The sequence below is a fragment of the Natator depressus genome, chromosome 1 (assembly GCF_965152275.1).
Source record: "Natator depressus isolate rNatDep1 chromosome 1, rNatDep2.hap1, whole genome shotgun sequence".
NCBI lineage: Eukaryota > Metazoa > Chordata > Testudines > Cheloniidae > Natator > Natator depressus.
The window spans coordinates 247,502,856-247,526,420 of NC_134234.1; the positions used below are offsets into that span (position 1 = coordinate 247,502,856).

General features: G+C 45.6%; 1 protein-coding gene across 1 annotated transcript in view; it reads right to left on the reverse strand.

The window, feature by feature from the left end:
- The window catches only part of LOC141978405 (protein mono-ADP-ribosyltransferase PARP12-like), a 36,050-nt gene extending 14,071 nt beyond the window's left edge, over window positions 1-21,979 (reverse strand). The window contains exons 1-7 of the mRNA XM_074940473.1: window positions 21,645-21,979; window positions 11,985-12,120; window positions 10,371-10,635; window positions 8,074-8,175; window positions 3,026-3,149; window positions 1,169-1,346; window positions 521-641 (exon numbers count right to left, since the gene is read on the reverse strand). Of these exons, the coding sequence (XP_074796574.1) occupies window positions 521-641; window positions 1,169-1,346; window positions 3,026-3,149; window positions 8,074-8,175; window positions 10,371-10,635; window positions 11,985-12,120; window positions 21,645-21,979 (1,261 nt within the window). The remainder of the gene's footprint in view (window positions 1-520; window positions 642-1,168; window positions 1,347-3,025; window positions 3,150-8,073; window positions 8,176-10,370; window positions 10,636-11,984; window positions 12,121-21,644) is intronic.
- Window positions 21,980-23,565: the final 1,586 nt, after the last annotated feature.

Genomic DNA, 23,565 nt, shown 5'->3' on the forward strand with positions numbered 1-23,565 from the left:
TCAGGCTTCTTTACTCGTGGCTAAAGAAAAGTAAGCTTTGCTTAAGTATTCCTCTTCTAGCTGTTAACCTGTTTTTAAAAGGAAGTTGGAAGCTGGTTTACAGATTCTTCCATGATTCTTTCACACTCTTAGTGTCAAAAAACAATGCAACTTTTCACAAATCAGCTGAATCTTGCAGTGGAGGCTTTTTAATTTAAAAAAAATTCAGTCCAAATAGGCACATCAGTTTATTCAGGGTGACTAGCTCTTGAATGCATCCCATGAAATGAGCTGTAGCTCACAAAAGCTTATGCTCAAATAAATGTGTTAGTCTCTAAGGTGCCACAAGTACTCCTTTTCTTTTTGCGAATACAGACTAACACGGCTGCTACTTTGAAACCTAGCTCTTGTATTGAGAGCTTTAATGGATTCCCTTTTCCTTTGACCACCACAAAGTAAGATTAATATCTTAACTTCTCCTCTATTAACATAGTTTACACAACATATCTGAAAGGAAGAAAAAGAAAAACCCCCAACGTACCTTTAAAGTTGAGCTCATATTCATGTCTCCCAGCTTTGAACTGCAACGTTGGAAGTTCTTTTGCTAGATAAGCGTGCTCCAGGTCACTGCTGTATACTGTGGAAGCATCGTGATCATCATCCTGTCAGGTGAGAACCAAAAGAAGAAAGATTTTTCTTAATCTTCTCAAAATGAGAAAGTATAAGTATCTGTTCTGTGGCGGCTGTGGTCTTACAGGCCTGTGTGCTACTGCCCTTTAAAATAAGGGCCATCCACCACCAGGTAGACAGAGAAACCTTCCCCAACTCCCAAGATGGAGATGGGAATGGGGAGCGGGAGAGTGCGCTGCTTAATCTGGAATGTCAAGAAACACTGAAGGACAGAGAAGGTTACATTTCAAGCAATGAAAACAGGTGGAAATACCTGGCACCTATTTCAGACAACGCACTGAACAGACGTCAGTCAGTAATGACTTTGTCGCTTCTGACTGCTCTGTATCTGGGCCATTGAACCTAAAAGTTAAAGTCTCCATATCCCATTACTAATCCTCTGAGCCCAAATTTGATCAACAGACTATTAAAATAAAAAAGACAGCCCATATAGCTTCCAATAGTTTCCACAGATTTAATGCAATCAGGTTGGGGAGCTGCCTTTCATCCACACACTTACTTCTGTTCCATATTCACACCACACACCATATTCGTCCTTCCAGTACCAGAGCCAATCTGTTGTAAGAATGAAGTGAGGGGGTTTGGTCACGGATGATGCTGTGGAGAGGCGCCTAACTTTGGCAGAGCCACAGGTCATATTTTGAAAATATATATACTGCAAGCCACTGTATGAAAACCTGTATGAGAGGGCCAAAGGGTTTAAAAAAAAAGAAAAAGTTAGCATCAGTCAGTTGAGCCTACTTGTAACTTCTGAGTCATAGATCCATAAAAATAATGCAAAATATTATGCCCAGTGTCAAAGTAATGTAAGTGCCCCCAAGGGTGAAGTGTAAAGTTAATGATTCCTACAACAATCACTATTCACCCCTTACACTGCCCATACATGTGTATTATTTTGTATTGTATATGGTGCCAAAGTTTAAGACACAATATTGTAAATCTATATGAAATCATATCTTATAGAGATCAGAGTCATGATATAGTGGTTCTTGAGTCAGACATAAAATGTGCATGTGTAAACGTCACATACACTTCTGCTAATTCCTTATATTCTGACCTGGAACACCTCTTGTCTTTTGATCCCCCTAAAGCAGGAACAGAAGACTGTGGATATTGCAGTGATTTTGTGATATGAATTAATGGATAAGACCCTCAAAACTCATTTTCACTTATAGTTTAAGTCAGGCTTTGAATAGGCTTTGATCCAACATAAGCATGGGCTAATCAACAGATATGTTCATCAGCTGCTCCAATCCTCTCGTTATTATTTCCAGTGCATAGTGGCCACTAGCCGCAGACATGCAACTTGGGAAACAGAACTTCAACAGTTTCTTCCAAAAGCTCCTCATCACTACAGACGCAAGAGACTCTCTTGGCTGTTAGCAGCAGCAGTACTGCTGTTCTTTTTTCAGGCCATGAGACATTAGAAGCCGAGACCAGGTGGAATGTGAGACCTTTTTAAGTAAGTGGCCCATATACATATTCCACTACATTATACCATATATTGGCATGAGTTGGGGATCTAAAAGGTTAACCGGTTAGCATTAGGCTTACTGTTAACTGACCGTAACCATTAACTCCCAGCTCTAGCCACCCCACGCCAGCCGGAGCGACCTCAGCCCCGGCCGCCCCGCGCCAACTGGAGGGACCCCAGCCCCGGCCGCCCTGCGCCGGCCGGAGGGACCTTGGTTAACCATTTAACTTTTTAAATGATATTTACATCCCTAGTATGAGTCTCCTCCAATACCTTATTTGCACTACCATAGCAATTCCAAAGCTTTCTGAAGTTATTCCCACCTTTGCAATTGCTACTTATGCCCCTCAGCTGTCTCTCTCTCTCAGCTCTAATCCTCCCACATCTCCTACCTGCAAGGACTCCTTGCCGGAATGAGAGAAGAGTCATGCGCTACCTCAATATGATACTACAATGGTAAAGGAGAAGCACTCTGTCATAAAGGCAGGGATGAATCAGGACAACAGCTAGTCAAAACAGGACAAATTTTCAAGAATATTTTAGTCTAAATTATTTTCTTCAAAAGTTTTCCCACCATCTCCATTGTAAATAATCCCTTTTTGCAATAGTGCAGAACAAACAAACAAGTGAGCTAGCCACTCAGGTCTATAGCATAACCCATAAACGCCCAAGATGGATCCCAGGCTACAACAAACAACAGGGGGTTAGATCCGTCAGCTGGTGTAAATCAGCTAAATCCCATTGATTCACTAAATAAAATGAAGCAGTTTAGGTATCGGCTTTAATGGAGCAGTGTCAATTTATGCCAGCTAAGGATCTAGATCAGTATTTCACTTTCAGAAGGAAAGCCATAAACATTAGTAAATTACTAACAGTTTATACCTGTTATTACTGGGGTCACAATATGCCTTTTCAATTTTCTCCATATCCTTCAAGTCCTTCCACAGGGCACCTTCCAAGATCTGCCATCTATATGGCAAATGAAAATGAACTCTGATACACTTATCTAAAAAAAGGTAAAAATGAAATGAAGCTGTATTAGTTCTGTGGCCTAACACAAGATGATTTTTCTGGGTATGTGTATTGGAATCTAATGCTTGTGAAGGTTCCAGGTACACAGCTCTAGAAAGCGTCCACCTACTGAATAGGTACAGCACAGACATCTCAATGCAAGTTTCCATACACTGGCCAACAAAAGTGATTCAGTTGTGACCAGGAGGGACCCCCTGCTGTCCCACCGCATTCTTTGCTTGTGTTGAAAAGCTACTATTAAGGATGGAATTGTGGTGGCGGTGATGGGTGTGTGTTTGCTTTAAATCTATAAGGTCATGTGTTACTATGAACTAAAATCCCCACAATGGATTAAATAAATATTTTTTCCAACCAAATAGATTACACTGGTGACCTTGTTAACAATGACAATGAGAGTGGGAGACCCAGTTAGATTCCCGGAGTTCATATCTGTCGCTCCCCAAGCTGATGCTGTTCGAACAGTCCAGTCCTCTTTACCACTGTGATGCTGGCAGACCAGGTGCCAGCTCCTGCCAAAGCCACTAACTCTCAACTGAACACCAACAAATACCATGCTGGAACCTGTGTGTTAATATTCTTAAAACAGGTATTAGATTTATAAAAATGTGTTTAGTGTTTAGATTTTATGAAATGCTTGTATGTATTAATGTCACTGACAACATCTGCACCCCATGTTATAAGGTGATATTACAGAGGATTGCGATGCAAATACTTAATTGCGTAAGTCAGTCAGTTATCAAACAGAAAAGAAACATTAATTAATGTAAAATTCTGGCTTTCTACAGAAGGTATTAGAACCTGCCATCAAGAAGGCCCACTGAAACCAAATGAGCCATTGTGAAACATCAAACAAAGACTCTGTTAATTGCATTCCTCCCCCTACCAAATGAAGAGGAGATCCAAGCGTGTACTCATCCCATCAGTTTGAACTCTGGGGGGGAGGAAGTAATAAAAGTCCCTAACAAGAGGAAATAGTATCTCTATGTTGTTTGGATTTTAGGAGGGCAAGATTTCTAAGCATAAGCAAGGGATCCCCAGCTGCTTAGCTTGGGGAAGCACTAAATGACATACAGAGCTTGAATATTACAAACAGCTTCTATCATCTTTTGGAACCTAAGATTGTAATCCATTTGTGTACTTATGTTTACCTGCTTTAACCTTGTAAATTACTCTCTTATTTCTTCTTCCTAGTTAATAAGTCTTTAGATAAATTATTATAGATTAGCTACAAGCGTCACCGGTTTGAGTTCTCTGATGAAACTGACCTTGGAGTAAGTGACTAGTCCTTTCGGACTGGGAGTAACCTGAATATTGTTTCAGAGTAGCAGCCGTGTTAGTCTGTATCCTCAAAGGGACCACCTATCACAAAGAAAAACTCACCTGGGTGGCAAGACAGATTGGAGTACCCAAGGAGACAGTCTGTGACTCTATGTTAACGCTGTTTTAGTGCCTGAGGAGTTCACACTTGATAACTGGTTGGTGAAATCTAAGTATAGAACTCACAACTAGTTTGTGGTTTGTGCCCTGCTTCTGCACAGTCTGCCCCAGACTGCACTCACATTCAAGCCACTGCAGGACAGCTACCACTGTCCCTCATGACAATATAGGCATTTTGTGACTGAGACAGGGCTCATACTAAGAAGTGTAGATATGCACAGCTACTGAGTTAACATAAAACTCCTCACCAGAAAGAGTAAAGACCAAAAAAAAAGTCTGTATGCACAAAGTTCAAGCTGTTTTTCATTCTAGAGCAACAGGCAGAGGACCTTGAACAGCAGCTGAAGTCAAAGAAACCACACTGCACAAAATTATGAAAAGAGGCACCATCAGCAGAGAGGCAGCAGGCTGAGACCATGAGCAGGGAAAAGGATGAAAGGTGAAGGAGACATGCAACCACACACACACAGCAGCAACAGTTACTTCACCCTGACAAGTTGGAGGATGCTCAGAATGAGAGGAAGCTGAGGTCAGATAACAGTTCAAACAGCCTTAAAGAGACAAGGGGCATGTCTTCACTGGCAGCACTTTAACGTGGCTGTGTAGTTGCAGCACCAGCCCTGGGAGAGAGCTCTCCCAGCACTATTAAAAAAACACCACCCCCTCCATGAGAGGCGTAGCTCCCAGTGCTGGTGCACTGTCTACACTGGCACTTTACAGCACTCGGAGGGGATTTCACACCCCTGAGCAAGAAAGTTGCAGCGCTGTAAAGTGCCAGTGTGTAGACAAGCTCAAGTACTGAAAGGGAGCAAGGCTATCCTAGCGTCTTAGGGACACAGATCTGATCAGTACAGTAATTCCTACATTCCATCTAATCTAGAATCCAGTCTCTGACAGTGCCAGTGCTTCAGAGGAAGGTGTAAGAACCCTGCAGTAGGCAGATATGGGATAATATGCTTCATCCCCACATCAGATATAGGAATGAGATATAATTAGAGACTGCATAAGCCCTGAAACCTGAGGTTTAATATCCCTTCCAAAATGTATTAGCAATAATCATGACAACTCTGGATACTCTTGTTATCTGTATAAATGTCCAATCTCTTTTTGAATCTTGCTAAGCTCCTAGTCTCAATGACTTTCTGTAGCAACAGGTTTCATAGTGTAATTACACACTGTGGAAAAATATTTCTTTTATCAGTTTTGCCACTTTTTAATTTAATTAAAAATCTCTTTGTTCTTGTGTTATGCAACAGGAGAACACAAGCTCCCAATCTACCTTCTCTAGACCATAGTAACCCTAGTCTATACTGTTTGCTAATTTTATCTACTTTTATCATGTCACCTCTTTAAGAAAAGGAAATTCAATCTTTTCAGTCACTCTTCATGAGAGTTTTCCCATGCCCTTGATCATTCTTGTTGCCTTTTTCAGAACTCCCTTTGACTTTCCCGTATCTTTTTTTAAGATGGGATGGCCAGTACCATACCCAGTATTCCAGATGAGGCCACACAATTGATATGAGGCATTATAATGTTCCTGTGTTATTCTCCATTCCATCCTAACAGTGTTTGTTTTCTGATCGCAGCTGTGCATCAATCAGAGATCTACAGTGAGCTGTCTACAGTGACACCCAGGTTCCTACCCGGAGCTAATACAGTTAATTCAGAACCTTGAAAAGTATGCTAGTAGTTTAAAAGTTTTCCCTCCAATGTGCGTTAACTTTCATTTATCGACACTGAACTTTAATTGCCACCTCATCGTCCATTGACCTAGCTTAGTTAGGTCTTTCCAAAGTTCCTCAATCCCTCCTGGTCTTGACTAATCTAAGGCCATGTCTACACTACACAATTATGTCGACCTAACTTACGCCAGCATACAGCCACCACAGTTATTATATTGCTTGTGTTTGCGTGCACTTGGCTCCTTGTACTGGTGGTGCGCATCCACACTAAGAGCGCTTGTATTGATTGTACTGTCAGTGTGGGACATTGTGGGATGGCTTCTGAAAGCCAACAACAGTCAACATAAGCAACAGTGTCTAAACTGACACTGCGTCGACCTAATTACACTAACCATGGTTCTACGCCATTGGGGAGGTGTTACTAAATCGGCGTAGAGAGGCACTTATATCAGCGGGAGCCAAATTTAAGTGTAGACACTTCCACCCTTAGGTTGACGCATGGCAGCTTACATTGACCTAACCATGTAGTATAGACCAGGCCTAAACAACTTCTGTCATATGCAAATTCTGCTACTTTGCTCCCTTTTCCAGAGCATTCATAAATATATTAAATTCTGTACCCAGTACATAGCCTTGAGGTATCTCAGTGTTAACCTTTTGCCAGGATGAAAGCTGACTGTTTTCTAACTCCTAGCTAGTTTTTGATCCATGGCAATACTTTGCCTCTCACCCCATGACGATTTTGCTTCTTTAGTAGTGTTTTGTGAGGGACCTTGTCAAAGGCCTTTTGAACAGCTAAAAAAATTGCCAGCTACTGGATATAGAAGTAGTTTGACACATTCAAAGAATTCTATTAGATTAGTGAGATACCATTTTTCTTTGCAGAAAACATATCATCATGTAATGATCCTCCAGGTGTTTGAGTCATCTATTTTAAAATTATCATTTCAACCAGTTAGCTGGGTACAGATGTAAGATTTATTGGCCTGGAATTCCACATATCACCCCTAGCATCTTCTCTGAAATACAGATACAACATTTGCTACCTTTCAATCCTCTGGAACAGTAGCTTTTTAAAAAATGAGACTATACTTCATACTTAAGGGCTCTTGGGTACATACTAGACAGGTCTGATTACTACTAAATCTAAAATCTACTATGTTAAGACTGTTGCCAACACCATCTGTGATAAAAAGTACTGTATGGTGTTTTCTGGTTACCAGAACAAGCAATACGACAAGAGAAAGGATACATGGCAGCAGGTGGTGGAACTGTCACATAGACTCCACATTGTAACAGTGACGTAAATGAAGGGAGAGTCAACAGAATCAAGGGCAACCTTAGGGATCTCGAAAGAGAATCAGTGTGCGTTTGCCCAAACTGATGTTCTCAGAGATTCTTTCTGTGTCAAGCATAAGTAAAGGGGAAAAAAAAGACCAATACTAGAAACCAAATGAGGGCTGCATAGATGGTAAAGGAAGAAGGGTCACGATTTCATGGAGCAGTGCTGTTTCAGCCTTTGTAGATGGAAGAAGAGACTAGCAACAATGGCCTTGTGGCAAAGTGTACAGCCTAGGGACGGTGGGGAGAAAGGAAAAAGGTCTTATTTGGAAGTGAAGACCACTTCCAGTCATTTTTACTGAGTAAAATCATTATACAGGATATACCATAGGACTACTTGGTGACTAATTAAAAACAAAACAAAACAAAAAACCGACCCACACACATTCTAAGATAAAGGAAAAATTAACGCGACTTGCTAGTATCATGACGACTTACCTTGAAAGCTACAACTTTTCCTTATGTAGTACAAGCAGATCTCATCTAATTCTTCATTACTATTTGTATTCAGGGATACCTGACTAAGACTGTCTCTTCTTGCTACAAAGGAAGAAACAGAGTTATCATTTATAAATAGCTCTTGTATGCTTAGTTTCAACAAGTTCTCCCAAAAAATGCACTTATGTTTAGAGAAGACACACATGAAGAGACTTTGTAACTACACGACTCTGATCCAATTCCAAGAAGACTGAAGGTGAAGCCTCCCCACAGCAAAAATAGATTCAGGCGCATAGTTACTACATATAACAAAAAGTCATAACATACTTACATTTTACAGCATAGATGGGGTTTAACTATGTTCCATAACAAAACTAAAGCCTTTGTCATTTTGTCCAAGCCATTAGTCCAATTACATATGCCTGTTCTTTGTTTTGTAATATAGACAGTCCCTAATTTGGTCCAACTTACATTTTTAGATCCTGAGCATGTAAATGATACCTAACTTAGATTCCCTTACAGATGTAACTTAGATACCTTTACTCATCATTAAGGCTGCAATTCTTTCACGGAGGTCACGGATTCCGTGACTTTCCACGACCCCCGTGACTTCTGCAACAGCTGGTGCAGCTGACTTCAGGGCCACCCAAGCAGCTGGCCCTGGGGCCACCTGTTCCGGTGATCCCCAGGGCCAACCGCACCAGCTGCTGCTGGAGCGACCCAGGGCCACCTGCTCCAGCAGTCCCTGGGGCCAGCCGCTGCTCGGGAGACCCCAAGGACTGCCGGAGCAGCAGCCGGTGCGGCTGGTCCCACGGACCGCCGAAGCAGTAGTCCAGGGGAGAGCCCGGAGCAGCAGGGCCCCAGAAGTAGAGATTTAGTCAGGGGTATTTTTGGTAAAAGTCATGAACAGGTCACGGACCATGAATTTTTATTTATTGCCTATAACTTAGCCTTCCCATCACCTCTGAATTTGACTTCTGGGTCTCTATTTAGTTTCTTGAATTCAGTTTTTACGTGTATTGTAACAATACAATACAAGAACAGAATCAAACAGACAGTGAAATGAAGGCAGAGAGATGTTAAATGACTTGACCAAGGTTACAAAGACAGTCAATGGCACATCTGGAAACAGAACCCAGAAAGCTTGCCTCCTAGTCCCCTTCTCCAGACTTAGTCAGTTCTTAGTCAGATCAGTTACAGAATATCATGAATCAGACTCACTTGGCTTACTAAGAAAGATATCTACATCACCCCAACCAGTCGAGTAACAGCCTTATTGTTTCAAAACACACAAGTTATGTGGGTATCCCAGACACCTATTCACCTTGCCAACTTTTAACACAGAGTCTACAATTTAGAACTGCCGTGGTTCCAAAGGTACACAAGAGAGCTGAGTGATCAGATGGCAGTTATACATTCTGTTTTTCTACTGTGCAGTCCTTTAATTAATTTAGCATAGTTTAAAAATGTAAGCGGAAAAGGAACAGAAAACATTAAAGCTATTAGAAGCAATTAGGACACTGCTTTCCATGGCTTCTCATGCTAGACAACCTAGATAAGAGAAAGGTGGAGAAGTATATAAAATCTCACACACACACACACACACACACACACACACAAAAAGCCTGCCCTTCCCTTAATGTGTTCTCTCTCTGCTTAACCCACTTCCACCAGAATTATAATAAAGAATCCCTTTCTTCCCATTTCCAGTCCTACTCTTCTGTTCTATAGAGGTTTTTAATACCACACTCATCACCACAGTATCTGAACGCTGACCATAAAGCATTAAGCAATGTGACTACACTTCTGTCACATGTTGTTTGTCCTCTCGTCCTCTCCCCAGAGAGAGAAGCACATGCAATGGAGTTTCTTGTTTTGGCACTGTGTGACTTCTTCTTTTTTATTTAATATATACATATACCTGTTACTCTGTGTTTATGTTAGAGAAGGAAAGGTCAAAGAACTTCACCTTGTACTTGGAGTGGAAAGTGGTGAGGTTTGTGATGGTCCTTACTCCCTAGAGAAGAATTTGACAAGGGGGATGTTTATAAAGAGAGAAGGTCCCTCACCTGGTAGCAGGGTTGCCAACCCTCCAGGATTGTCCTGCAGTCTCCAGGAATTCAAGATTATGTCATGCGATGAAACCTCCAGGAATACGTCCAACCAAATTGGCAACCCCTAATAAGAACTAGAGCTAAGTCTCAATTTCATTTTCCCCTATCTAGCAGAGATCTGTGCTAATGCTAGGCTCACTGTCACCTCCTTCCCTTATGTTTTAAAAAGAATAAGTGTTTTACCTTTGCATGGTGAAGAAGTGCCATTTTTGATGTCATACATGTTCCTGAAGATAGAAGGCAGTTTGGCAATCAGGTTCGGGCTCATTCCCCGCCTCTCCAGTTTTTCATAACACTCCAGATTTAAAATGTCATGTGATCGCTTGCAACTACTGCCAAATCTGCACTCTCCTTGCAAATAGTACTGGCACATATGGAGTTTGGTGCAGATCTTCTTGAAGGTACAAGACCCATAGAGTCCATCACCTTTGTTATAATGCATGCATACCTGGGAAAGAGAAAAAACAACAACTCTAGTGCAAGTAGTATATTTTGGCCACTTTCTTGTTCATACACACTCAAAACAAAAACAAAAAGCCATGAAGAAATGTATAAGGGTTTTTCTGCACCACTGCTAATAAGTGGGGCCCAACTTATTACACAGGAGGGCCATGTAAACTAAGTATAACCTTGTGTGGGCCAAACAGATTCTACATATTTTAATAAGATTTAAAGTCACCTGTATTGATTTATATTTTAAATTCAGCTTGTTTTGTATGTATTTAGATAAACAGACAATACTGTACATAGATACATTCTACACCCTTGTGTAAACTAAAATGATGTAAACATGATGACAAAATACTAATGAATTGGCCGTTAGTATATTGTGTTGAAGCAGGCCGCAGGCCTTATGAAATGCTCTGGTTGGGTACCCCTGGTTTAGAATGGGCTTTTGGGCAGACTCAAACATCTGCAACAAACACATTTAGGCCCACTTCGATGATGGCAAATTGAATTTTACTCTAACTCGTATACATTTGGCATGGTTGAGTTGCTCTTGCTGTAAGAACCTCAACTCTTTAGGGTGCTAATTTTGCTGTGCTTGATTTCTCATCTTTAGTGTTTTAAGAAGATAGGTTTTGAATTTAAATTTCCTTGTAAATTCTAGTCATGCAAGTTGAGACCATTTGAGTTTCTCTTTTGTTAATCCTTCTGAACAGGTAACACCCCGTACTACAGATTTGTATTATGGATGATTAAATACTAAAGAACAGAAAGATTTATAGAAAGTCAATACAAAAAATCATTGTATAAATTACATTAGAACATTTTTAAAAGATACAAGAGCTATTAAATTAGCATGTCTAGTTTCTTGAAAGCCATTAGTCCTGTGTGTTTGGGATTTATTTTTTATTCTGAATGAACCTGGGTCTCATGAAAAGCTAGTTTCTACCATCTAGCTCTGCTAATGCACTTCAGTCTTAAATCATAACACTCCTGATATTCCAGATTCAATTTCTGATAAAGCTCTGTCAATACACTTCAATCTGATCTGCAATATGCATTAAAAAAAAAATTAGAACAGCGGGGGTGTTGCAGGTCAGTAATGAGGTACCACGCCTGAGCTATGAAGGAAATATGTAAAAAGCAAGACACTGATCCTGCAAATACTTCTGCACATGGTTGATTTTACTTCAGTAAAATTACTCTCAGTAATAAAGTTAACTATAATTACAAATGTTGCAGGATCAGAGCCTACATACCTCATCATCACAGTTTTTGCCAATGCCATTATTCTTTCTTTTCATGATACTAATTGTAAAGGGAATAATATATTGCTCCAGTAGTACTCACCTCAGGTAAGAGCGAAGAATCATTCTGAAGCAGGAGCTGACGCAACTCATCATCATTTAAGTTTTGAAGCCCATGTATTTTTAGGACACGGAGGTTATGCTCTGACTGAAAGTTATGAACAAACTTGCATTCTTTCCTACAAGTTAAGAAAACCAGACATAAAGGAGGATACGTAACCAGATTACATGGTAGTTACACTCCAGGATGAAAAAGCAGGAATAATGGTTTATGTTTCTAGCTCTCCTACCACAAATACACTACTAAACTTGAGCAGCATAAAATATTCACAATCAGTATATAAATGATTATTTGTATGATGCATTAGTCTTTGTGGATCTCCATGATTCTAAGTAGTCTGCCTATAAGGGGTCTTGTGAACTATGTAATCACATAATTGAAGATTACTTTTAAATTCCTGCATGTTTGTGCTTGTGTCCCCCACTTTTCCCCCATTTAAATCAAGCCTCTAATCCTCACGGTCGCAAAGAAAGTCTTCACATTTGAACAGAGGTCTTGTCTATAGTAGACAATTTTACTGTGTTAGTAACATTTGTTCTTCCTTAATAGACTGAAATGCATTCTGCATACACACACATATGCTGCAACCATCAGGGTCCTTAGGTAATGTTGCAGACAGATCTCGAATTCTCAGGGTTAAACAAAAAGTGAGCCTGAATCACTCTGGGGTAAATTATTTGTGAGCTAGTATATAGGAGCTGTAAGCACAAGCCTTTAAAAGTGACCTCCTACCAGAAGGGTGTGTGGAAAAAATGGAGCTGCTCTGTAATACTGTATGTTGACCTGGGTTATTGGGATGTTTACTGTATGCATTAATCTAGGATATTTTGATATGGAAATGTGCACTCTATGATAAAGCCTCCCTTTTATACTAAGCAATAAGGAAAAGCAAGCAGGAAGGAGACAATGGCTCATGATAAAAAAAAAAAATCCTTAAATATTTACCAAGGGGTGACAAGAGACAGTGATCGAACTATTAGCAGTGAAATTTCTACCACCTGGCTCCAGCCAACTTACAGAACTGGCTTTAACATTCAAGGCCAGAGCCCAGGAACTGAGAAGGACTATGGCTATTTAAAAAGAAGACTCCCTCTCAAGAAGGGAGGAGGAGAGGAGAGGAGAGGAGAGGGAGGTTGCTTTCTTTCCTGAACAGCTAATTGAGACAGACCTGATGGAGTGTCTGAAGAAACTAGGCTGATTTAAGCCACCATCATCCATAGGCCTATAGGTAAGACAGACATGGGTGTAGACTGTTTTAAAATCTTTTTCTCTCTCATGATTTGTTCCTACTGCTAATATAAATGATACTTTGCTTTTAAGATGGCAGTGTGGTCACTATACACACACCACTTGAGTGGTCGCAGACTTCCAAGGGGAAGAAATACAGGGGCCAGGGCCGTCCTCACCCGTACGCAGCTGCGTAGGGCACCAGGAAATTTGGGGCACCAAATTTCCTGGTGCCCTGGGCAGCTGCGTGCTGCTTCCACCCCTGCTCTAGCTCTTCCTGCCCCAGCCCCGCCCCCACTCCCCTGAGGAATGCAGCAGGGCTGGGCCTGGACTCACTGGCGGCGGGAAGTGCAGTGACCCCGCCCCCAGCCGCGCCGCCGGTGAGTGCTGGGGGGTGGTTCCTCTCTGCCCCTCAAGCCAGCCCCCCCACCCCTGCGGAGGCCTGGGGCCAGCCCCCCCTGCTCATGCATAGGGCCCCAGAATTGCTAGGGACGGCCCTGACAGGGGCTAAACCCAGCACCACTGATACACAGGATACTGTAGCCAGGGACCGGACTAGGAGTGAGAGAACTGCAAAATTCCACCCCACGAGCGATAAAGGCATGAGGCCGGACACCTGAGGTAGATGCACTCACAGACACAGAGAGGCCAGAAGTACAACTAGCACTGCAATTGCCATAGGGGAAGTATAATGAGCAGAGTTTCCAGCTCCACAGCTTCCTTAGCCATAAGCCATTTGCAAACGGGGGTGCCATTCTGACCACAGTCTAACTCATCAGAGACAAATTTAAGGATGGGTGCATATGACTGAGAGGAGGTCTTCTCCCCCCAGACTTAATCAACTCTCATGCCCTTCCCACACATCTTGTCCCCTTATAAACTTACTCTCTCTAGGGCCCTACCTAGAGTCCTAAATCACTTTTTCCCTCTCCTCAACATGTAGGAAAGTAGGCAACAATTTAGGCTGAACACAACTGAGAAGAATAGACGGAAAGGGGCGAGAGAGGCACACCTCTTCAAAGGGGTATAAGACATCAGGTCTCTGCAAGAACGCACATGTAGAGGAGGAAACATGCTTATTTTAAAAACTGGAGCATTCACACATAGCTTAAAGTTAAAATTACTATAGTTTTTCCATTGTTATACCAATAAAATAAAAACCAGCAGGACCTTATTAAAGAGGAAAAGGCAAAATACCACATTTATTGTGAATACAGAAAGAATCATAGTAAGCAGTTAGTTATAGCTATAACATTCCATTCAATCTCATATTTATTCACACATTCATTCATACAAACACACACACACAGGTTCTGCAAGGTTGTTATCATAGTTACCAGCCTTGGAGTTGCTCATGCCAAGCCACTGGCCAGGTGGCCTGGACATGAGGAGGGAGCAGGGCCTTGTCAGATGCTCATCTGATGCTCCTGGAAGTTGGTTTGCAGAATCAGACCCCCAAATTTCTCACTTTCTAGAGTCCATTTTTATAGGAATTTCTTCCTATGCCAGTCTATGGGAATTGCTTCATTATGCTGTTGCTGAATCAATCAGCAGATAGCACATTCCTGAAGGCTCCGTGCTGCTAGATGTTATCTTGTTCTTTGGTTCTCCCATTCTTGAGGCTGTTGGGTGGATTCCAGTCTGCCCTCCGGGGGTCCTCTGGTTATTTCCACTTGATGCCTTCTTCAGCCAATGGACACTGGATTTTTAGGCTGGCACCTCCCTGATCATTCCTTTATTATCCACACCAAGCATCCATCCACATACATCCTCTATCTCTATTTTAATCACAATTGTTAATACAACGAAAGGGCGGGGAGTCTCTGGGTGCTGTTTCTGTTGTTACAGAGTATTGCTTAGAGTCCCACAGTATTCCTGTCAGCAAGTTAAAGTAGTATGGGCTGGATGGAAGCACTACAAGGTGGGTAGAAAGCTGGCTAGATTGTCAGGCTCAACAGGTAGTTATCAATGGCTCCATGTCTAGTTGGCAGCCGGTATCTAGCAGAGTGCCCCAAGGGTCGGTCCTGGGGCCAGTTTTGTTCAATATCTTCATTAATGATCTGGAGGATGGTGTGGATTGCACCCTCAGCAAGTTTGCGGATCACACTAAACTGGGAGGAGTGGTAGATAGGATACAGAGGGACCTAGACAAATTGGAGGATTGGGCCAAAAGAAATCTGATGAGGTTCAACAAGGACAAGCGCAGAGTCCTGCACTTAGGACGGAAGAATCCAATGCACCGCTACAGACTAGGGACCGAATGGCTAGGCAGCAGTTCTGCAGAGAAGGACCTAGGGTGACAGTGGACGAGAAGCTGGATATGAGTCAACAGTGTGCCCTTGTTGCCAAGAAGGCCAATGGCATTTTGGGGTGTATAAGTAGGGGCATAGCGAGCAGATCGAGGGACGTGATCGTTCCCCTCTATTCGACATTGGTGAGGCCTCATCTGGAGTACTGTGTCCAGTTTTGGGCCCCACACTACAAGAAGGATGTGGATAAATCGGAGAGAGTCCAGCGAAGGGCAACAAAAATGATTAGGGGACTGGAACACATGAGTTATGAGGAGAGGCTGAGGGAACTGGGATTGTTTAGTCTACAGAAGAGAAGAATGACGGGGGATTTGATAGCTGCTTTTAACTACCTGAAAGGTGGATCCAAAGAGGATGGATCTAGACTATTCTCAGTGATAGCAGATGGCAGGACAAGGAGTAATGGTCTCAAGTTGCAGTGGGGGAGGTTTAGGTTGGATATTAGGAAAAACTTTTTCACTAGGAGGGTGGTGAAACACTGGAATGCATTACCTAGGGAGGTGGTGGAATCCCCTTCCTTAGAAGTTTTTAAGGTCAGGCTTGACAAAGCCCTGGCTGGGATGATTTAGTTGGGATTGGTCCTGCTCTGGGCAGGGGGTTGGACTGGATGGCCTCCAGAGGTCCCTTCCAACTCTGTTATTCTATGAGTCTCTCTCGTGTGAATTGCTTTGAGAACAGACTCTGTCTTAGAATGTACTAACGCAATTAGCAGCTTGCAAGTTTCACACATAGAGGGAGAGAAACAGTACCAAAAACCAAGAGACCTCTTAATTAGTAATACCTTGGAATTTAAACTATGGGGAATCAAACTCATTTGTGATTTTAATACAGAACTTCTTTAATATGATCCAACACCATCTAGCAAACAATGAAATAAATGTTTAAGTCATTCATTCCATCTACACTTTATTCGCTATTTAATCAACTCAACTCCCGCCTTTCCTCGGTTCTTTCACTCTCATCCTAATTAACTAATAGGGGTAACCTTACCTCCAGCTATAATTACATACACACACTTCTATAGTTTCTACAAAAAAATATCATCAAATTTAGAACAAGCACAAAAATACAGCCATTAACATAACTTTTTCAAACATTATAAAAAAAAACCACAGTGCAACCATCATTCACAGTTGAACACTAACCCTCACTTGCACATGCCCCTACAAAAACAGATACAAGGTGATCTACAAAAGCCACATCTATCCTAATTAGACCAATAAACATGGCCAGAATTCAAAGACATTTCCTGGTTGCTCAGGGAGGAGGGTGGATACATAGTAGGCTGTGGATGGTAGAAGGAAATATCTGTTGTTGAAAAGGAATGAGTGAGTTGAGTGAATAATTTAACTGCTTACATCTTTGGGCATGTCTACACTGGCAAAGTTGCAGCGCCACTCAGAGAGCACAGAAGGAAGATTGCTGTTGTGTGTTCACACGGTCAGCTGCCTGTGCAATAGCATGTTCACACTTGTGGCACTTGCAGCGCTATTTGGAGCGGTGCACTCTGGGCAGCTATCCCACAGAGCACCTCTTTCTCTTTTGCCGCTAAGACTTGTGGGAAGGCGGAGGGGGTCGCAAGGCATCCTGGGTCAAATCCCAATACCCCATGATGCATTGCTTCATGTCCCAGGAATCCCTGTGCTTCCGTCCGCATTTGGCACCATCTTTCAACGGTTTGTGTACTGTGCACCATGCCTCTTTCAGGCTGCAGGAATGGATCCCAAACTTATGACCAGTATGCTGCTCGCTCTGACCAACACCTCACAAGTGGCAGTGGAGTTATTCCTTAAACTACAAAGGCAAGAGAAGTGTGACATTGATCTTGCCACAGGAAGTAGCTACGACATGAGATTGCTTGTGGCATTCACAGAGGTGCTGACCACAGTGGAACACCACCTTTGAGCTCAGGAAACAAGCACTGAGTGGTGGGATCACATTGTGATGCACGTATGGGATGACGAGCAGTGGCTGCAGAACTTTCGCATGAGGAAAGCCACATTCATGACACTCTGCGATGAGCTCACCCCAGCCCTGCACATGAGAATGAGAGCTGCCCTGTCGCTGGAGAGGCGTGTGGCAATTGCACTGTGGAAGCTGGCTACTCCAGACTGCTACTGATCAGTCGCTAACCAGTTTGGAGTGGGAAAGTCAACTGTTGGAGTCATGTTGATGGAAGTGTGCGGGACCATTAATTGCATCCTGCTCCGAAAGACCGTGACTCTGGGCAACATACCTGACATTGTGGATAGCTTTGTACAAATGGGCTTCCCTAACTGCGGAGGGGTGATAGATGGCATGCACAGTCCAATTCTGACACCAGACCACGTAGCCACAGAATACATTAATCGCAAGGGGTATTTCTCAATGGTTCTCCAGGTGCTTGTGGATTACCATGGGCGTTTCATGGACATTAACGCAGGCTGGTCTGGAAAGGTGTATGACATATGCATCTTTTGGAACACAGGCCTGTTCAAGAAGCTGCAAGCAGGAACTCTGGCCGTTTAAAAGCCCACTGGTGATGCCTGTATGGGAAGCTGGACGTGGCTGATGACAATATTCCTATGCTTATAGCCGCATGCTGTACACTCCATAATATTTGTGGAGGAAAGGGTGAAAGCTTCCCTCAGGGCTAGACCACAGAGGCTCAGAGCCTGGAAGCTGAGTTTGAACAGTCAGAGACCAGGGCTATTAAAGGGGCATAGCATAGGGCCATAAGGATCAGGGATGCCTTGAGGCAGCAATTTGAAGCTGAAAGCCACTAATATTTGCTGCTATACTCTGGATTGCAGTGCTTGTAATGCTAGGAGGTGACTGGTACACATGATTCAATACGGGGGTTTAACATAATTGTATGTTGCTTTGCAGTGCTCTTTTTGCTTTCACTTAATAGAATAAAGATTGCTTTCAAACCAACACAATTCTTTTATTAAAAGACAACAAACAGAGGAGAGAGTCAAATGACAAAATACATCAGCAGGGAGGGGGAAGGGAAGGTCTCCAGCAGAGGAGGAGGGGTCCCAGGATGATTACAGATTTGTGTACGTCCCAGGATCATATCCAACCTTCTCCTTTGGAGTACAGTGCAGGGGGTGCTGTACTTCAACAGGGCCAAACTGCAGAGGGATGGGTGTTGAGTGCAGTGGGTAGTGGAAGTCCACACTGCTGGACTGTGAGGAGGGAGGAGTGAAATGCTGCGGGTAGAGAGTGGAGCCAGGAGGTTGATAGTGTGGTGGTGGTGGTGGGTGTGGTGGAAAAGAGTTTTGTGACAGCGGCTACAGGGGAGGGTGGGTTCAGAGCTGCTCGGTTTGAAAAGCTTGTATCGCCTGGAACGTGTCCACTGGGTGCTCCATAACATTTAAGAGCCGCTCCATGGCTTCTTTCTGGTGTGCTGCGTTCTCCTTTCGGTCCCCCTTCTCACTGTCCCGCCACTCCTTCAATTCCTGTTTTTTGGCAGCGGAGTGCATCATAACCTCATGGAGAAAATCCTCCTTAGTTCTTCGTGGCCGCTTTCTAATTCTGCACAGCCGTTCTGCCGCCAATAAGGGAGGCTGGGCTCCCAAGGTTCTCTCTGTGAAGTTTAAATGCAACATTTTACAGAAACAGTACTGTTTGCAACATTGACTCAGTGCTTTAAAACACAGCCAGTATTCACACAGCTGTCACTAAGTGGCTGACCCCAGGCAAGCACACATGAGCCACAAGGCCCCCCAAAATGTTGCATAGCCGCAGGAGCAGGGTAAATCACTCTTCCAGGACCCTGCTGTACACTGGGCACGTGGCTCTTGGGGAAAGCCAGCACTGTAGGGGGGCCTGATAATCACATCCTGTGGAAAGTGTGGGGACAGGAATGATTATTATGGAACATATCTCACTGCTGAGGGTGAGCAGGGAATCAAGGGAGGGTCTTCTCCAAGCCTGCAGCTTCCGCCCTGGCCCCTATACAGCTCACCTGTGTGCAGCAATGCCTCCCCTCCCCCCGTGATGGCACAGTGGCATGGGCAAGTTACCGTTAATGGGGCAAGAAACAAAGCAGCTCTGCTGAAGAACCTGCAGCAGCAGATTGCCCAGTATCTCCATGAGTGTTTCCTGGAGATCTCTAAGGGAGATTCTCATGAAGTGAGGGAGTCTATCAACAGCCTGTTCCGCAGCTCAGACTAGGCATGCAGTGGGAGACAAGCCTGCTTTCTGTAACCCTCCTGCCCTCACAAAAATCAGATCCTCTTACCAAGGGCCTCCTTTTCTGTTTGTGCTTCGCCAAGATCCAACTGCTGTGACTGGTTAGGCTCCTCCAGGGTAGAAAAGAGCTGCTGGCTGCATGCATCTCTGGCCTCCGAGCCATCCTCTGCCTCTGGGTCCCGCTCCCCCTCTTCGTCCAAGATTTCCTCCTCCTGGCTCGGTCCACTCTCGACTGGTACACAAGCCAAAGAAATATTCACAGTGGCCTTCACAGTGGAGGTGGGGTTGCCACAGAGTATCACGTCCAGCTCTTTGCAGAACCGGCAGCTCGTGGGTGCAGCACCGGACTAGTGGTTTGCCTCCCGCGTCTTGTGCTAGGCGTTCCGCAGCTCCTTCACTTTTACCCTGCGCTGCAATGTGTCCTGGTCATGGCCCCTTTCTATCATGCATCGTGAAATCTGTTCACAGGCATCATAATTCCTACTGCTTGAGCGCAGCCGGGACTGCACAGCCTCCTCTCCCCAAATGCCAATGAGGTCCAGCAGCTCAACATTGCTCCAAGCGGGGGATCGCCTGGTGAGTGGAGCAGGCGTGGCCACCTAGAATGATTCGCTGAGACCACTACATGCATCATCAAGCAAACAGGAAGGAATGTACAGGGTGGGGCTCACGGCTGGCCACCTGAGGGCAGGGCAGTAGAGTTCAAACTGATGACCCGAGAGAGAGGTGGGAACAGGCATTGTGGGACACCTCCCGGAGGCCAATCGCAGCGCTGTAATCGCCACTGTGTCTACACTGGCACCACAACACTGTAGCCCCAGCGCACAAAGCTGTACATCTCTGGTTTTTTTAGAGCGATACAACTGCACAGTTTCTGTGCACTAGGTGGCTTGGCAGTGCGTACACCTCGGGAGTTACAGCGCAGAAAGCTGCTTTACTGCACAGAAACTTGCTGGTGTATACAGGGCCTAAGTCTGAGAATCTCCTCAGAGCATCACAGCTAAATACAAGGTGGAACAGATTGTTTTTAGCATAAATAGTTAACAGATATTTCAAGGCACCATTCAAGGTGAAGTGGCCCATTAACACCCCTCCAGTTATAGGAAGGAAAAGGACAGAAGGGGGGAAAGTGGCAGCTGGGGATGACGGGGTTAGTGGGTTACAGATTGTTGTAATAAGCCATAAATCCACTTTCTCTATTCAGAACAACAGATGCAAACCCTGCAGACAGACACACTACTATCATGATCAGTGCCCCCCACGACACACCTTTCAAGATGCATGGGTTCTACACATGCCTATCACAACATATGGTGTACCTCATCCAGTGCACTAAATACTCTAACAACTAATGGCACGTCTTTCACATGGAAGAAAAAAAACACATATCCCAGAAGAAAAATAGCAAAGATTTCCTCATACCATGGAACAATCTATCCCCCAGTGAGTAACAATGATCAATTCCTGGTTTTCTAAACTTTTGAAAGTCAAGCCCCATAATCAGAAAAACAAAACCAGTTGCACACCCCCTTGCACTCTTCCCTTTGAGGTGTAAAGCCCCCCCCCATCTTCATGTCCACATCTTGCACTGAAATGTATCAAGTGGGAAGGGGAGACGAAACGAACACCAACTCCTGAGCAGACACTGGGTGTGCGGTCCTGACCCAGCAGCCCTGAGGGGCTTTCCCACAAAAGAGGGGGCCCCCCCTTGAACAGTTTGGGTGGCACCCACTGACAATGGAAGTGGTGGGCCCAGCCTAGGCAGGGGGCCTATCCCCCAGGGGAGGGGTGTGGGGGAATGGCCAGAGGGGGTGGATCCAGGCTCCCCCAGGGGAGGGGAATGGCCAGAGGAGGTGGATCCAGGCTCCCCCAGGGGAGGGGAACGGCCAGGGGGGGTCCCCAGAACCCCGGGGTGACCCCGGCTCACCTGGTGCGCTGGTAGCGGCAGTTGCCGTACAGGAAGTACCGGCAGATGTGTAGCTGGCCGCAGTGGCCCCCGCAGCCGGGTCCCGGCCCGCCGTGCTCCGGGCACAGCCGCACCGCGCTCGTGGCCACCACCACCCGCTGCTCCTGGGGCGGGCCGCCGGGCGAGCCGGGCCCCAGCCGGGTCACCACCGTGAACCGCTCCGGATCCGCCAGCAACAGGCTGTCCAGGCTACGACTCAGGGCCGGGAGCCGCCGCGACAGCTCGCCCTGCTCCAGGGAGCCGCTGGCGGAGCAGAGCGCCTGCAGCGCCTGGCTGGGCAGCGCGGGGCGGGCCATCCCGGGCAGCTCCGAACCCCGCGCCCCGCCGCCCCCTGGTGCGGCTCCGCCGGGAGGCCCCGCCGAACCCCACGGCCCCCTGGTGCGGCTCCGCCGGGAGGACTCCGAACGCCTGGTGCGGCCCCGCCGGGAGGCCCTCTCCCCGACCACTCAGTGCAGCTACGCCCCGGCGCTCCCTGCAGCCTCTTTGCCTATTTATTGTTGTGAACCTCCCGCAGAGAAACGAAACTGAAAGCGGAGCTTCGCGCAGCTATCTTACCCTACCCTACCCGCCCCGCCCCGCCCCCCCGGGAGCCCGAGCCGCCCCCGGCCTGAGGGCGTCCCCATGTAGCACCCGTGACCCGGCACCGCTGTATTAGCTGCCGCCGCGGGTCGGGGAGGCGGAGTCGCCCCTCCAGGAAGTTCCGCTGCAGATCAGCCCGGTGGCCAACGTACGGACCTGCCTGCCCTCCCAGGCCGCTGCAGCCGGGGGGTGGCGAGCACACTGCGCCGTAAACAGCATCTTGACGCCTTGGCCTCAGGCTCCCTCAGCGGCCCGCGCTAAGTCCGCTGCTGCCACTGACTTTGCCCTCTACACTGGTATCACACCAGCGCTCCTGATGCTGCTTCTCCAGCCTCACCCATCCCTCGCGGCCTGGCTCCCTTTTCGCCCCCCCCCCCCAAGCTGGGGCGTACCTACAAACCCAGCAGAGATGCTAACTAGAGCCATGTCGTGCACACAGCCCTCGATGTTTAGCTCTTCTTCAGGAAGTTTACAGCAGCTCTCAAAGATTAGCCACCTTTAAATGGAATAAGTCGTGTCATTAGCATGTACCCAGGTACAAAGAGTTTATCAGGTTTTTCCTGGTGGTGAGGTTGAAACCCAGGTCACCCAAATTACGATTGCCCCACCCACAGGACGGGCTTCTGTGTGTGATATCAAGTTTTTTACATCACAGTCCCTCTCTGTCCCTCAGTTTCCCCTATCTGTAAAAGGGGACACTTCCCTCCTTTGTACAGCTCCTTGTGATCTACTGATGAAAACTGCTATATAAGAGCTAAGATTTATTACTTGTTAGTCCAGGGCTGGGCAAACTTTTTGGCTGGAGGTCCACATCTGGGTGGGGAAATTGCATGCAGGGCCAGGGCAGGGGGTTGGGGTGCAGGAGGGAGTGTGGTGTGCAGGAAGGGGCTCAGGGCAAGGGGTTGGGGCAGAGGAGGGGTGTGGTGTACAGGAGGGGGTTCAGGGTAGGGGTCCAGGGAGGGGTGTGGAATGCGGGAGGGGGCTCAGGGCAGGGGGTTGGTGTGCAGGAGGGGTACAAGGTGCAGCAGGGGGCTCAGGGCAGGGGGTTGGTGTGCAGGAGGGGTGCAAGGTGCAGCAGGGGGCTCAGGACAGGGGGTTGGGGTGCAGGAGGGCTGCGGGGTGTGGCAGGGGCTCAGGGCAGGGAGTTGGCGTGCAGGAATTGGCGGCTGTGATTGCAGAGCCCTTGGCCATTATCTTTGAAAACTCGTGGCGAACGGGGGAAGTCCCGGATGACTGGAAAAAGGCTAATGTAGTGCCAATCTTTAAAAAAGGGAAGAAGGAGGATCCTGGGAACTACAGGCCA